Here is a 13385-nt window from a genome sequence, read left to right on the forward strand (position 1 = left end):
TTATGTAACATAGCAACAAAGCTGTTATTAAAAACAAAAGAAGAGGGGAACTGTAAATTAAAGTGGGTTGGAAAATGTAAAATAGATAGCTAGTGGGAAGCAGCTGCATAGCACAGGAAGACCAGCTCAGTGCTTTGTGACCACCTAGAGGGGTGGGATAGGGAGGGTGGGAGGGAGATGCAAGAGGGAGGAGATATGGGAATATATGTATATGTATAGCTGATTCACTTTGTTATACAGCAGAAATTAACACACCATTGTAAAGCAATTATACTCCAATAAAGATGTTTAAAAACATGATACAATAGAAAAATACAATTACTCTAAAAAAAATAAAAGTGGGTTGGAAGATGGATTGATTTTAACAAAGTGAGATGAACCAGTCTCAGGATGACTTGAAGTCAAGAAGATTCTAAGAGTGTGTTACTGAAAAAAGGGCACCAGGGATATTTAAATAGGACTATGAGGAAGAGACTCAGAGCCAGATTTTAGAAAAGCAGGGAAGAATAGTCCAAAAGGGTAGTAAGAAGTGAGGAGAAAACCTAGGTTGAGGAGATAAAATTGGCAGAGATAAAGTAGAGAAAGAGTAAGGGAGTATTTGTTAGAGAACACTAACGCAAGAGGCCCCTCAGAGGTAGCCCTACTGGGTGCCCTCAGGGGACCCCTAGGCTAAATGCTAGAGAAACCTAGAGCAGGCCTTATAGGGGTTTAGCTAATCCAAAGTTCATGCTTCAGCAAAGTGTATTTGGAATTTTTAGAAAATTTCACTTCCTACAGATTTCACAGAATAATTTCAAATGTTTCACTTGAAAATCGCCAGTGAAATCAATAGTCTTATACCATTTTTCATTTTTCTTTCTCTCTTCTGTGTTTCTCTTGCTGTCTCTCCCTTGTCCCAAGTTCCTATCGTTCCTTGCCTGGCCTACCTCTGCTTCTGTCTTTATCTGTAGATCTCTGGAAAGTTTCCTGCTGCCTCCTCAATTCAGCTATTCAACTTTTTAAAAATATTTCCTGAATGAGTACGTGGTGACAGAAATCATGATAGATTCCTGGATCCCCACCCTTGATGAACTTACAGTCTAGTAAGCGCCTCCCTCACCCTTTATCCTTTTCCGTCTCTCTTTCTCTCTCTCCCCCAGATATTTTCCAGGCCAGTCCCTTTTCCTCTTCCCTCCCCAGTGACTCATCTTAAAATCTGCACTGGAGCCCAGTGAGTGGAATTAGTTGAGGGAATACTTACTGTGTGAACCATCTCACTGAAGAGGATGCTTCACTGCTGGGATGCAGTGTCGCACAGTGGTTAGAATAGAGGGCGCAAGTCACACTGCTTGGGTTCAAATCCTCTATTACTTGCTAGCTGTATGACTGTGGACAGGCTAGTTAACCTATCTGTGCCTCTTTCCTCATCTGTAACATAGGATAATAGTAGTACCTACTTCCTAAGATTGTCAGTGTAACTGAATTAATATATGTAAAGTGGTGGCAAATGCCCAGCATATTAAACTCTTCGTAAATCGTGGCTCTTAGTTGGTGTCAGTATGAAAACAATTAGCTTGGTTACCAATTTTCTTTCTTTCATGATTAGGCTCCAAGCAAAGGCTACCAAGAAACCTTACGAAGTTAAGAATGATTTTGAGAATTTCCTACAAAAACTGGTAAGTTTTTTTCTGAAAATAATTGAGAGTTCTCTCTCTAGCTTCTCTTATATAGACTGGAAAATATTTAATAAGCAATGTATGGTTTCACATCCAAGTTACAGTGGCAGGATGGAATACATTCTTGTTATTTAATCATCCACATGCACATTTAGGGTAATCCCTCTCTCATGTATTAGTGACAACCTCATGCTCACTCATCCCCATCCCTTGCTCCTGACCAGAAGCATTTTATGCAACTGAAAACCTCCAAATGCAGAATTTCAAACTAATAGAAAATTATTGGTATTTGAAGTCATATTTTATTTCCCATTAATAATTCAACAAAAATATATTGGATTCCAACTACTGTGTTAGATGAATGATCCTTGCCCTCAAGTAACAGAAATGTAAGAAATAATAAGGTTCTAAACAGTACTCAAGTAAGAAAGAAAGAAAAGGAAGGACATGGTCCCATCTTTCCAGTTTTCTTTGTCCCCTTCCCTTCTGCTCCACCTTAACTTACAGGCAGTCCTATTAAATCTAAAGGTCCTTCCTCCCTTCCAACAAGAAAGAACATGTAGAAAATAGTGTACAGTAAATCTGAAGATTGGACAATCTGAGGTAAGGAATAAGAGAGAGCTTTTCATTTTCAGCATGTCAGGCTTCCATGCAAAAATCTAGAGTAATCCTCATTGGCTACTGATGTAATGTCAAAAACAGGGGTCAAATAATCTAACCAAATTCCTATGAGCCAGAAAGGTAATGGAAAGGGGTAATATTGTTGGGTGTTTAATATTAAATAAATAGTACTACTCTTTATTCCACAAAAAAAATTATTTCTCCCATTTTTTCATGGTCTCTCTTAACTGCTACTGCTAGAGACATGGGTACAGAGAAATATTTATTTAATATAAGAAAACTGTGCCTGGTAAAGGGCAAGTGACCTCAGCTGGTAAATAGTAAATGGCCTGAGTCTTAGAGAAACTACAGGAGCTATGGACACCATAGCACACTGGAGAGTCTGTGCCTCAGTGAAACAAGGCAATTACTTTCTCACCTCTAGTTCGTTGTGGCTCTGCAGGAATAGAGGCCAAAGTGTTATCAGATCTTCCACCATTTGTAATCCAGATTCTTCTGTAAAATTCCTGTTTAGGACTCAAGTTTTTAAATACCCCTAGAGGCCAAACTAAATAAATCTGCAGACCAGACGAGGCCTATGGTCTGCTGGTTTGCAACCCCTGGTCTAAATGCTGGACTTGGAGCTCTTCAAAAGCTGGCTCCAGCCAGTATAGCCAATCTTATTCTCCACTATATCCCAAGTCAAACCCTTCACTCCCACTGAGTCTTCCCAGCATATCATGTTTACCCATAATCATATACTTTGCTTATCTGCCATGCCTACTCCCCAGATTTCAAATTCTATTCATCCTTTAAGGCCCTGCTCAAATTCCGTCTTCTACATGAAGCTTTCTTCCAGTGGCCCTAGCCCCATCCTTTCCAGGCAAGTTCGATATCTCTCATAATTTCTAGAATAACACTTGGTGATGGCTTCATTGGAAAATAGTTCTTTTCTTCAACCCAGACAGCAAGACAAATATGGGAGTAGATTCTGGCTTAGAACGACTATGTCCTCCAAAGCAGAGTGTGCACTAGAAATTTTTACTTACCTACTTTGTAAAGAAGGTATCTCATGGTGAAAAATTTAAAGGCAAGTGCCTTTTTTGGTTTTTTTTCCACAGTAATCCAGGCATCTTCAAAGAATTATATATCAATTGACCACAGATCTTCTGTGGAAAATGGAAAGGTTTTAAAAGGAAAAGGATTATCATTTGAAATCAATTTTTAAAATTCAAAATTAACAAATTGGACTTAAGCTTTCTCAAGTACTTACCTTTCTGCTAAGAATGAAAATGCACCAGAACTTTATTTTAGAATAGAATAATGGATTTCCTAGTACTTTATATGACTGCTGTCCTTTGAGAAATGTAACAACCAGCTTTGCCTCAGCTTCTCTGAAACTGAGATTCAAGATGATGATATCCAGGCTTTTTGCTCATTAATGTGCAACTCAATCATAGAATAATAGAAAATTGTGATAAACTTCTGGATAATTCATGCCACATGACTGCTGGTCTCTCAATTATCTGACTATGTCACAAAATGCTTTTCAGTCTAAATCTTCATATAATTCAGGAAAGCCTTCTGTAGTCTATCCGTGAGAGAGAGCCACTCATTTACCATCACCACATGGCCAAACTTGCTGCCCATTTTGATAAACATATACAGGCACCCACCAATACCCCTACCCAATCCCAGAACCCACACTCAGCCTTTTCATAGTTTCACCCTCATGCCTCACACCTGCCCTACATTGGTCCACATATACAAACAAGTTTGCTAGACACACAACGAAGATGCAAGTCACAGATGGGTTTTCCTAGAATAGTAAACATGCCTCCTGGATTAGAGAGGCATTTGAGAAAAGGTAGTTTAGAGTGGGAAGAAAGTAAATTCCATGAACAAATTGAATTATCTGAATTAACATCCAGATAATTCTTTATGTCAATGTGAATAGAGATTAAAAACTTGAAGTGTCTTTTATCTAAGCTTCTCTATTATGACAGAGAAAGCTCAGGGCCAAAAGAATTGAAAGTGATTGTTTATATGATATCACATGGTTAAAAAAAATTAAATGAGCCTGGGATTTTCTTCCTAAATCCATCTTTTGGAAAAAAAAAAATTTAAGTGATCCTCCTCATCTTGATAACTGGGAGAATCTCACTTTCAAGTATACAGTATCCAGGAAAATCTGTGAATCCTTAACAACGTATTATTTTAATAGCGTTCTGAAGCCCGAACTGAGAGAAAACTTCTGGCATCACTATCATCATCAACAACAGAAGACTTCAACCTTGAGGAAGAAGAATGCCAAGAGAAACCAGAAATAAACTGTATTTAAGAATGTATGTTTAATTCAAGTACAATCCATGAGGTCAGTATTGATGGTCTTTTACCATTTGTTTTAAAAAATCTTGAAATCAATACATCCAGTAAATTATCTTAAGAGATCTGGCCAAGCATAATTTTGGCTCTTATTGGTAGAAAACATATTTTAAGATGGAAAAATAATCATTATGAAGCATAGGGAGCTTTCAACCATTTCTTTCGAAATACATCTTGATAATAGCAACCATTCATCATAATACAAAACAGAAAGAGGATTAATTTGCTGTGGCATAGAAGTCCTGCCAGTTCCTAAATGCTCTAAATAGTTTAGGCCTCAAGGAAAACCAAAGCTCCACCTCCAGGTTTGGTAGCAAACAAACTCTGCTTCTCAGGCACTAAGCTTCGATTGCTCCTCTGGTAATAAGCTTCGTGCACATTTGCTAGGAAGCTGGACAGCTTGTCAGCAGGTACTATCGATACTGTGCAGCCTCCCCATCCTGCTCCCGTAAGTCGTGATCCTTGAGCCCCAAATTTCCTAAAACAATGAGAAAAAAAATTAGAACCTGAAAATGAAAATGAGAGTGATTTTCTTGGTGCTATAGAACAGACAGCATCTCCAAGAACTAAGAAGAGATTATGTGGTGTGTTTTGTGGGGGTTTTTTTCAGTACTGTCAAACATTTTAGGACATTAAGAAATTTATACTATGTTTGAAGGTGATTTGAAATTTAATTGTATCTAAAACTAGCCCCCAGTTTTGGCTCTTAAGTAGTAAAAGTCAGTAGTACTCCTGTTTCGTAAGGGCTGGCAATAACCTACTGTAGTATTGATTCCATAAAGCCACCACTTGAAGAGTTGTATAGCAAGCCTATAGATGATCAGGAAGAGGGAGTAAAAAGAAAACAGGCAATGACATGATCAACGTGATGAAACAGAAGGTTGCTCCATATGAGGGCAAATCAAAATTTAAAGTGCAAGTCTTATATATACAAGTGAGAGCTTCCTCTGGTGGCTATTTAAACTGCATTCAGTCCCCTGGAACAGATAGCCTAGATTTGTGCTGAATAAATTTATCAACAAAGAATGTGTTACTAAACTCTAAATTAGTTCATCTGTTCAATCTCTAAAGGGAAATTATGCAGACCTTTCCACAAAGAGGATAGTGGCTTCTGCAGGTCCATCCCCGTTTTCCCTGCACCTTCAGGAGCTGGCTGGTCTGACAAATGGACTCGGAATTTATCATCAGACAAAACGTGTGATTGAGATGGAAACTACTATATAAGCCACCACACAGCAAGAGGTAATTTTAGTCACCATAAACCAGGCACAGTTTCAAACCTTGGACAAAAGTGAAAGGCCCTACACACAGTACAAGGATCACTCATCTTTAAAACATGCAATTTATCCTGACAATAAAAGTTAATGTATCAACAGGAAGACACTGGAACTCACCAAAAAAGATACCCCACATCCAAAGACAAAGGAGAGGCCACAATGAGACGGTACGAGGGGCGCAATCACAGTAAAATCAAATCCCATAACTGCTGGGTGGGTGACTCACAAACCAGAGAACACTTATACCACAGAAGTCCACCCACTGGAGTGAAGGTTCTGAGCCCCATGTCAGGCTTCCCAACCTGGGGGTCTGGCAACAGGAGGAGGAATTCCTAGAGAATCACACTTTGAAGGCTAGTGGGATTTGACTGCAGGACTTCAACAGGACTGGGGGAAACAGAGACTCCATTCTTTGAGGGCACACAAAAAGTAGTGTGTCCATCAGGACCCAGGGGAAGGAGCAGTGACCCCGTAGGAGACTGAATCAGACCTACCTGCTAGTGTTGGAGGGTCTCCTGCAGAGGTGGGGGGTGGCTGTGTCTCACCGTGAGGACAAGGACACTGGCAGCATAAGTTCTGGGAAGTACTCCTTGGCGTGAGCCCTCCCAGGGTCCACCATTAGCCCCACCAAAGAGCCCGGGTAGGCTCCAGTGTTGGGTCGCCTCAGGCCAAACAACCAACAGGGAGAAAACCCAGCCCCACCCATCAGCAGACAAGCAGATTAAAGTTTTACTGAGCTCTTCCCCAGAGCAACAGCCAGCTCTACCCACCACCAGTCCCTCCCATCAGGAAACTTGCACAAGCCTCTTAGATAGCCACATCCACCAGAGGGCAGACAGCAGAAGCAAGAAGAACTATAATCCTGCAGCCTGTGGAACAAAAACCACATTCACATAAAGATAGACAAGATGAAAAGGCAGAGGGCTATGTACCAGATGAAGGAACAAGATAAAACCCCAGAAAAACAAGTAAATGAAGTGGAGATAGGCAACCTTCCAGAAAAAGAATTCAGAATAATGATAGTGAAGATGATCCAGGACCTCGGAAAAAGAATGGAGGCAAAGATCTAGAAGATGCAAGAAATGTTTAACAAAGACCTAGAAGAATTAAAGAACCAAACAGAGATGAACAATACAATAACTAAAATGAAAAGTACACTAGAAGGAATTAATAGCAGAATAACTGAGGCAGAAGAATAGATAAGTGACCTGGAAGACGGAATGGTGAAATTCACTGCTGTGGAACAGAATAAAGGAAAAAGAATGAAAAGAAATGAAGACAGCCTAAGAGACCTCTGGGACAACATTAAACACAAAAGCATTCGCATTATAGGGGTCCCAGAAGGAGAAGAGAGAGACAAAGGGCCCGAGAAAATATTTGAAGAGATTATAGTCGAAAAGTTCCCTAACATGGGAAAGGAAATAGCCACCCAAGTCCAGGTAGCACAGAGAGTCCCATACAGGATAAAGCCAAGGAGAAGCATGCCAAGATACATAGTAATCAAATTAGCAAAAATTAAAGACAAAGAAAAATTACTGAAAGCAGCAAGGGAAAAACAACAAATAACATACAAGGGAACACCCATAAGGTTAACAGCTGATTTATCAGCAGAAACTACAAGCCAGAAGGGAGTGACATGCTATAATTAAAGTGATGAAAGGGAAGAACCTACAAAAAAGATTACCCAGCAAGGATCTCATTCATATTCGATGGAGAAATCAAAAGCTTTACAAACAAGCAAAAGCTAAGAAAATTCAGCACCACCATACCAGCTCTACAACAATTGATAAGGAACTTCTGTAAGTGGGAAACACAGGAAAAGGACCTACAAAAACAAACCCAAAACAATTAAGAAAATGGTAATAGGAACAGATATATCAATAATTACCTTAAACGTGAATGGATTAAATGCTCCAACCAAAAGACGCAGACTTGCTGAATGGATACAAAAACAATACCCATATTATATGCTGTCTACAAGAGACCCACTTCAGACCTAGGGACACATACAGACTGAAAGTGAGGGGATGGAAAAAGATAATCCATGCAAATCAAAAGAAAGCTGAAGTAGCAATACTCATATCAGATAAAATAGACTTTAAAGAATGTTACAAGAAACAAGAAAGGACACTACATAATGATCAAGGGATCAATCCAAGAAGAAGATATAACAATTAATAATAAATATACATGCACCCAACATAGGAGCACCTCTACATATAAGGCAACTGCTAACAGCTATAAAAGAGGAAATCGACAGTAACACAGTAATAGTGGGGGATATTAACACCTCACTTACACCAACGGACTGATCATCCACACAGAAAATTAATAAGGAAACACAAGCTTTAGATGACACAATAGACCAGATAGATTTAATTGATATTTATAGGACATTCCATCCAGAAACAGCAGATTACACTTTCTACTCAAGTGCGCACAGAACATTCTCCAGGATAGATCACATCTTAGGTCACAAATCAAGCCTCAGTAAATTTAAGAAAATTGAAGTTATATCAAGTATCTTTTCTGACCACAACACTATGAGATTAGAAATCAATTACTGGGGAAAAAATGTGAAAAACACAAACACATAGAGGCTAAACAATACGTTACTAAATAACCAAGAGATCACTGAAGAAATCAAAGAGGAAATCAAAAAATACCTAGAGACAAATGACAGTGAAAACATGACAATCCAAAACCTATGGGATGCAGCAAAAGCAGTTCTAAGAGGGAAGTTTATAGCTATACAGTCCTACTTCAAGAAACAACAAACAGGGCTTCCCTGGTGGCACAGTGTTTGAGAGTCCGCCTGCTGATGCAGGGGACATGGGTTCGTGCCCAGGTCCGGGAAGATCCCACATACTGTGGAGCAGCTGGGCCCGTGAGCCATGGCCGCTGAGCCTGCGCGTCCAGAGCCTGTGCTCCACAACAGGAGAGGCCACAAGAGTGACAGGCCCACGTACCACAAAAAAAAAAAAAAAAGAAGAAACATCTCAAACAATCTAACCTTACACCTAAGAGAACTAGAGAAAAAAGAACAAACAAAACCCAAAGTTACTAGAAGGAAAGAAATCATAAAGATCAGAGCAGAAATAAATGAAATAGAAACAAAGAAGACAATAGCAAAGATCAATAAAACTAAAGGCTGGTTCTTTGAGAAGATAAACAAAATTGATAAACCATAGCCAGACTCATCAAGAAAAAGAGGGGGAGGACTCAAATCATTAAAATTAGAAATGAAAAAGGAGAAGTTACAACAGACACTGCAGAAATACAAAGAATCCTAAGAGACTACTGCAAGCAACTCTAGGCCAATAAAATGGACAACCTGGAAGAAATGGACAAATTCTTAGAAAGGTACAAACTTCCAAGACTGAACCAGGAAGAAATAGAAAATATGAACAGACAAATCACAAGTAATGAAATTGAAACTGTGATTAAAAATCTTCCAACAAACAGAAGTCCAGGACCAGATGGGTTCACAGGCGAATTCTATCAGACATTTAGAGAAGAGCTAACACCCATCCTTCTCAAACTCTTCCAAAAAATTGCAGAGGAAGGAACACTCCCAAACTCATTCTATGAGGCCACCATCACCCTGATACCAAAACCAGACAAAGATACTACAAAAATAGAAAATTACAGACCAATATCACTGATGAATATAGATGCAAAAATCCTCAACAAAATACTAGCAAACAGAATCCAACAACACATTAAAAGGATCATACACCATGATCAAGTGGGATTTATCCCAGGGATGCAAGGATTCTTCAATATACGTAAATCAATCAATGTGATAAACCATATTAACAAATTGAAGAATAAAACCCATATGATCATCTCAATAGATGCAGAAAAAGCTTTTGACAAAATCCAACACCCATTTATGATAAAAACTCTCCAGAAAGTGGGCATAGAGGGAACCTACCTCAACATAATAAAGGCCATATATGACAGACCCACAGCAAACATCATTCTCAATGGTGAAAACTGGAAGCATTTCCTCTAAGATCAGGAACAAGACAAGGATGTCCACTCTCGCCACTATTATTCAACATAGTTTTGGAAGTCCTATCCACGGCAATCAGAGAAGAAAAAGAAATAAAAGCAATACAAATTGGAAAAGAAGAAGTAAAACTGTCACTGTTTGCAGATGACATGATATTATACATAGAGAATCCTAAAAATGCCACCAGAAAACTACTAGAGCTAATCAATGAATTTGGTAAATTTGCGGGATACAAAATTAATGCATTCCTATAGACTAATGATGAAATCTTTTGCATTCCTATAGACTAATGATGAAAAATCTGAAAGAGAAATGAAGGAAACACTCCCATTTACCACTGCAACAAAAAAGAATAAAATACTTAGGAATAAACCTACCTAGGGAAACAAAAGGCCTGTATTCAGAAAACTTAAGACACTGATGAAAGAAATTAAAGATGAAACAAACAGATGTAGAGATATACAGTGTTCTTGAATTGGATGAATCAATATTGTGAAAATGACTATACTACCCAAAGCAATCTACAGATTCAATGCAATCCCTATCAAATTACAAATGGCATGTTTTACAGAACTAGAACAAAAAATCTTAAAATTTCTATGAAGACACAAAAGACCCCGAACAGCCAAAGTGGTCTTGAGGGAAAAATACGGAGCTGAAGGAATCAGGCTCCAGTCTTCAGACTATACTATGAAGCTACAGTAATCAAGATAGAAAGCCCAGAGATAAACCCACGCACCTATGGTCAACTAATCTATGACAAAGGAGGCAAAGATATACAACGGAGAAAAGACAGTCTCTTCAATAAGTGGTGCTGGGAGAACTGGACAGCTACATGTAAAAGGATGAAATTAGAATACTCCCTTAACACCATACACAAAAATAAACTCAAAATGGATTAGAGAACTAAATGTAAGACTGGACACTATAAAACTCCTAGAGGAAAACATAGGAAGAACACTCTGACATAAATCAGAGCAAGATCTTTTTTGATCCACCTCCTACAGTAATGGAAATAAAAATAAACAAATGGGACCTAACGAAACTTAAAAGCTTTTGCGCAGCAAAGGAAACCATAAACAAGACAAAAAGACAACCCTCAGAATGGGAGAAAACATTTGCAAATGAATCAACGGAAGAAGGGTTAATCTCCAAAATATATAAACAGCTCATGCAGCTCAATATTAAAAAAACAAACAACCCAATCCAAAAATGGGCAGAAGACCTAAATAGACATTTCTCCAAAAAAGACATACAGATGGCCAAGAAGCACATGAAAAGCTGCTCAACATCACTAATTATTAGAGAAATGCAAATCAAAAAACTACAATGAGGTATCGCCTCACACCAGTTAGAATGGGCATCATCAGGAAATCTACAAACAACAAATGCTGGAGAGGGTGTGCAGAAAAGGGAACCCTGTTGCACTGCTGGTGGGAATGTAAATTGATACAGCTACTATGGAGAACAGTATGGAGGTTCCTTAAAAAACTAAAAATAGAATTACCATATGACCCAGCAATCCCACTACTGTGCATATACCCTGAGAAAACCATAATTCAAAAAGACACATGTACCCCAATGTTCACTGCAGCACTATTTACAATAGCCAGGACATGGAAGCAACCTAAATGCCCATGGATAGACGAATGGATAAAGAAGATGTGGTACATATATACAATGGAATATTACTCAGCATAAAGAAACGAAATTGGGTCATTTGTAGAGACGTGGATGGATCTAGAGACTGTCATACAGAGTGAAGTAATTCCGAAAGAGAAAAACAAACATCGTATATTAACGCATATATGTGGAACCTAGAAAAATGGTACAGATGAACTCGTTTGCAGGGCAGAAGTTGAGACACAGATGCAGAGAACAAATGTATGGACACCAAGGTGGAAAGTGGCAGGGGGGTGGTAGGGGTGGTGTGCTGAATTGGGAGATTGGGATTGACATGTATACACTGATGTGTATAAAATTGATGACTAATAAGAACCTGCAGTATAAAAAAATAAATAAAATTCAAAAAAAAGTTAACATGTACTTCCAATTCTTCCTAATAAAATTTACTCCAAATTAATAGCAGATTTAAAACTCCATAATTAATTTAGCACAATTTTGTCCTTTTTTTCCATCTAAATGAGGTACTTTATTTCCTGGAAAATATCAATAGAATATTACTGCTACTCTGCGACATCAGAATTACTGCACATCAGTAATTCATTTTCCCCCCAATGATTTTCTCTATTGATTTTTTTCATCATCTGTTTTATTCAATAAAATATGTTTTTCATATGAAAGTAGATGTTTAAGGAAGAAAACAAAAATGCTTGCAAACAAATAAAGATTACTCATCTCTTCCCGCCCTTCAAACATTCAGCTTATGGCCCAGTAGCTGAACTGAGCCCAAACTCCTATGGTCCAGGCTGAAAAGTTTCTCTGACCCTGGGATTCTAGGATTATCATGAGTTCCTAGGCTGGCAAGGGGCTAGTTTGTAATTTGGTACAATTTAAAAAAACAAAAAAAACAAAAAACTGTCATGCAGCCATGTCAAACTATCTCTTCTTGTGGAAAATGCTGAGAAAAACGGAGGTGTCACTGAAGTATCTCTGAAAGACACTAAAATCTGGGCATCAAAGCTAACATGGCATGGTTTAGAGAAGAACAGTATGCCCTCTTACTTGATTTTCTAAGACCCAAACTATGCCATTTTTCTGGACTCAAGTCAACCAGGTCTCTTATGGTCTTCAATGAACTTCTAGGCATATTTTCTTACACTTTCTCATTTGTACTGTTTTTGAAAACTGTGGTTTCAAAATTGAACCTAAAGCAAACTCAAAGTGTTTCTAACTGGCTGCAAAACCCATAGGAATTGTGTCAGGAGGCCTAGTTTCCTGACTATCCTGCCAGTTTCCCAAGGGCAGACACTAGAAATCCTTCTAGGTAAATATATTATTCACTTTTAAGTCTCCAGAGCTGTTATGTCACCACCCTGCCTGCTACAAATGAAAATGAACTGGATTGCATCAACCACATGGTCTGAAATCATCAGGGCTCAAATTTCCCCAATAGAGAACAATAAGTGCTATTATAAATAGTCCTCTGCCCCTGAGTAAGTGGCACTTGTGATCACAAATCAGGGGCTCCCCCAACAGCTGGTCAGCAGCCTGCCCAGCTATACACATTCACAAAGGCAGAAAGATCCTGGCTGCAGTGTGCCCCACTGGTGCTTAATATGCCCTTTGGTACGTGCCACAGAAATTGCGAGAGAGAGCCAGAAGTTAGGAAACCAATAAGCTATAAATTAAGAAAGAAAAATAGGTGAGCTAAGAGTGTTTAGTGAACTTTTCACATTTGCATTTTTTTCCTAGGAGAACAGTAAGGGCATTAAAAATACAGCTCCTGAGCTATTGCACATCAGAGAGGCAACACAAAAGTTATGAAAA

At 38.6% G+C, this 13385-nt stretch overlaps 2 protein-coding genes across 14 annotated transcripts in view; one reads left to right on the forward strand and one right to left on the reverse strand.

The window, feature by feature from the left end:
• Positions 1-4596, forward strand: part of FAM227B (family with sequence similarity 227 member B) — a 262310-nt gene extending 257714 nt beyond the window's left edge. Inside the window, exons 15-16 of the mRNA XM_033408437.2 lie at positions 1586-1655; positions 4480-4596. Of these exons, the coding sequence (XP_033264328.1) occupies positions 1586-1655; positions 4480-4596 (187 nt within the window). The remainder of the gene's footprint in view (positions 1-1585; positions 1656-4479) is intronic.
• The window catches only part of GALK2 (galactokinase 2), a 136432-nt gene continuing 127634 nt past the window's right edge, over positions 4588-13385 (reverse strand). For 12 of the 13 annotated variants that reach the window (XM_033408428.2, XM_033408430.2, XM_033408429.2 and 9 more), the window contains one exon: positions 4588-5118. In XM_033408428.2, coding sequence (XP_033264319.1) covers positions 4911-5118 — 208 coding nt within the window. In that variant the 3' untranslated portion in view covers positions 4588-4910. The remainder of the gene's footprint in view (positions 5119-13385) is intronic. The other variant, XM_033408435.2, reaches the window with a different exon arrangement.

The sequence above is a fragment of the Orcinus orca genome, chromosome 2 (assembly GCF_937001465.1).
Source record: "Orcinus orca chromosome 2, mOrcOrc1.1, whole genome shotgun sequence".
Classification (NCBI taxonomy): domain Eukaryota; kingdom Metazoa; phylum Chordata; class Mammalia; order Artiodactyla; family Delphinidae; genus Orcinus; species Orcinus orca.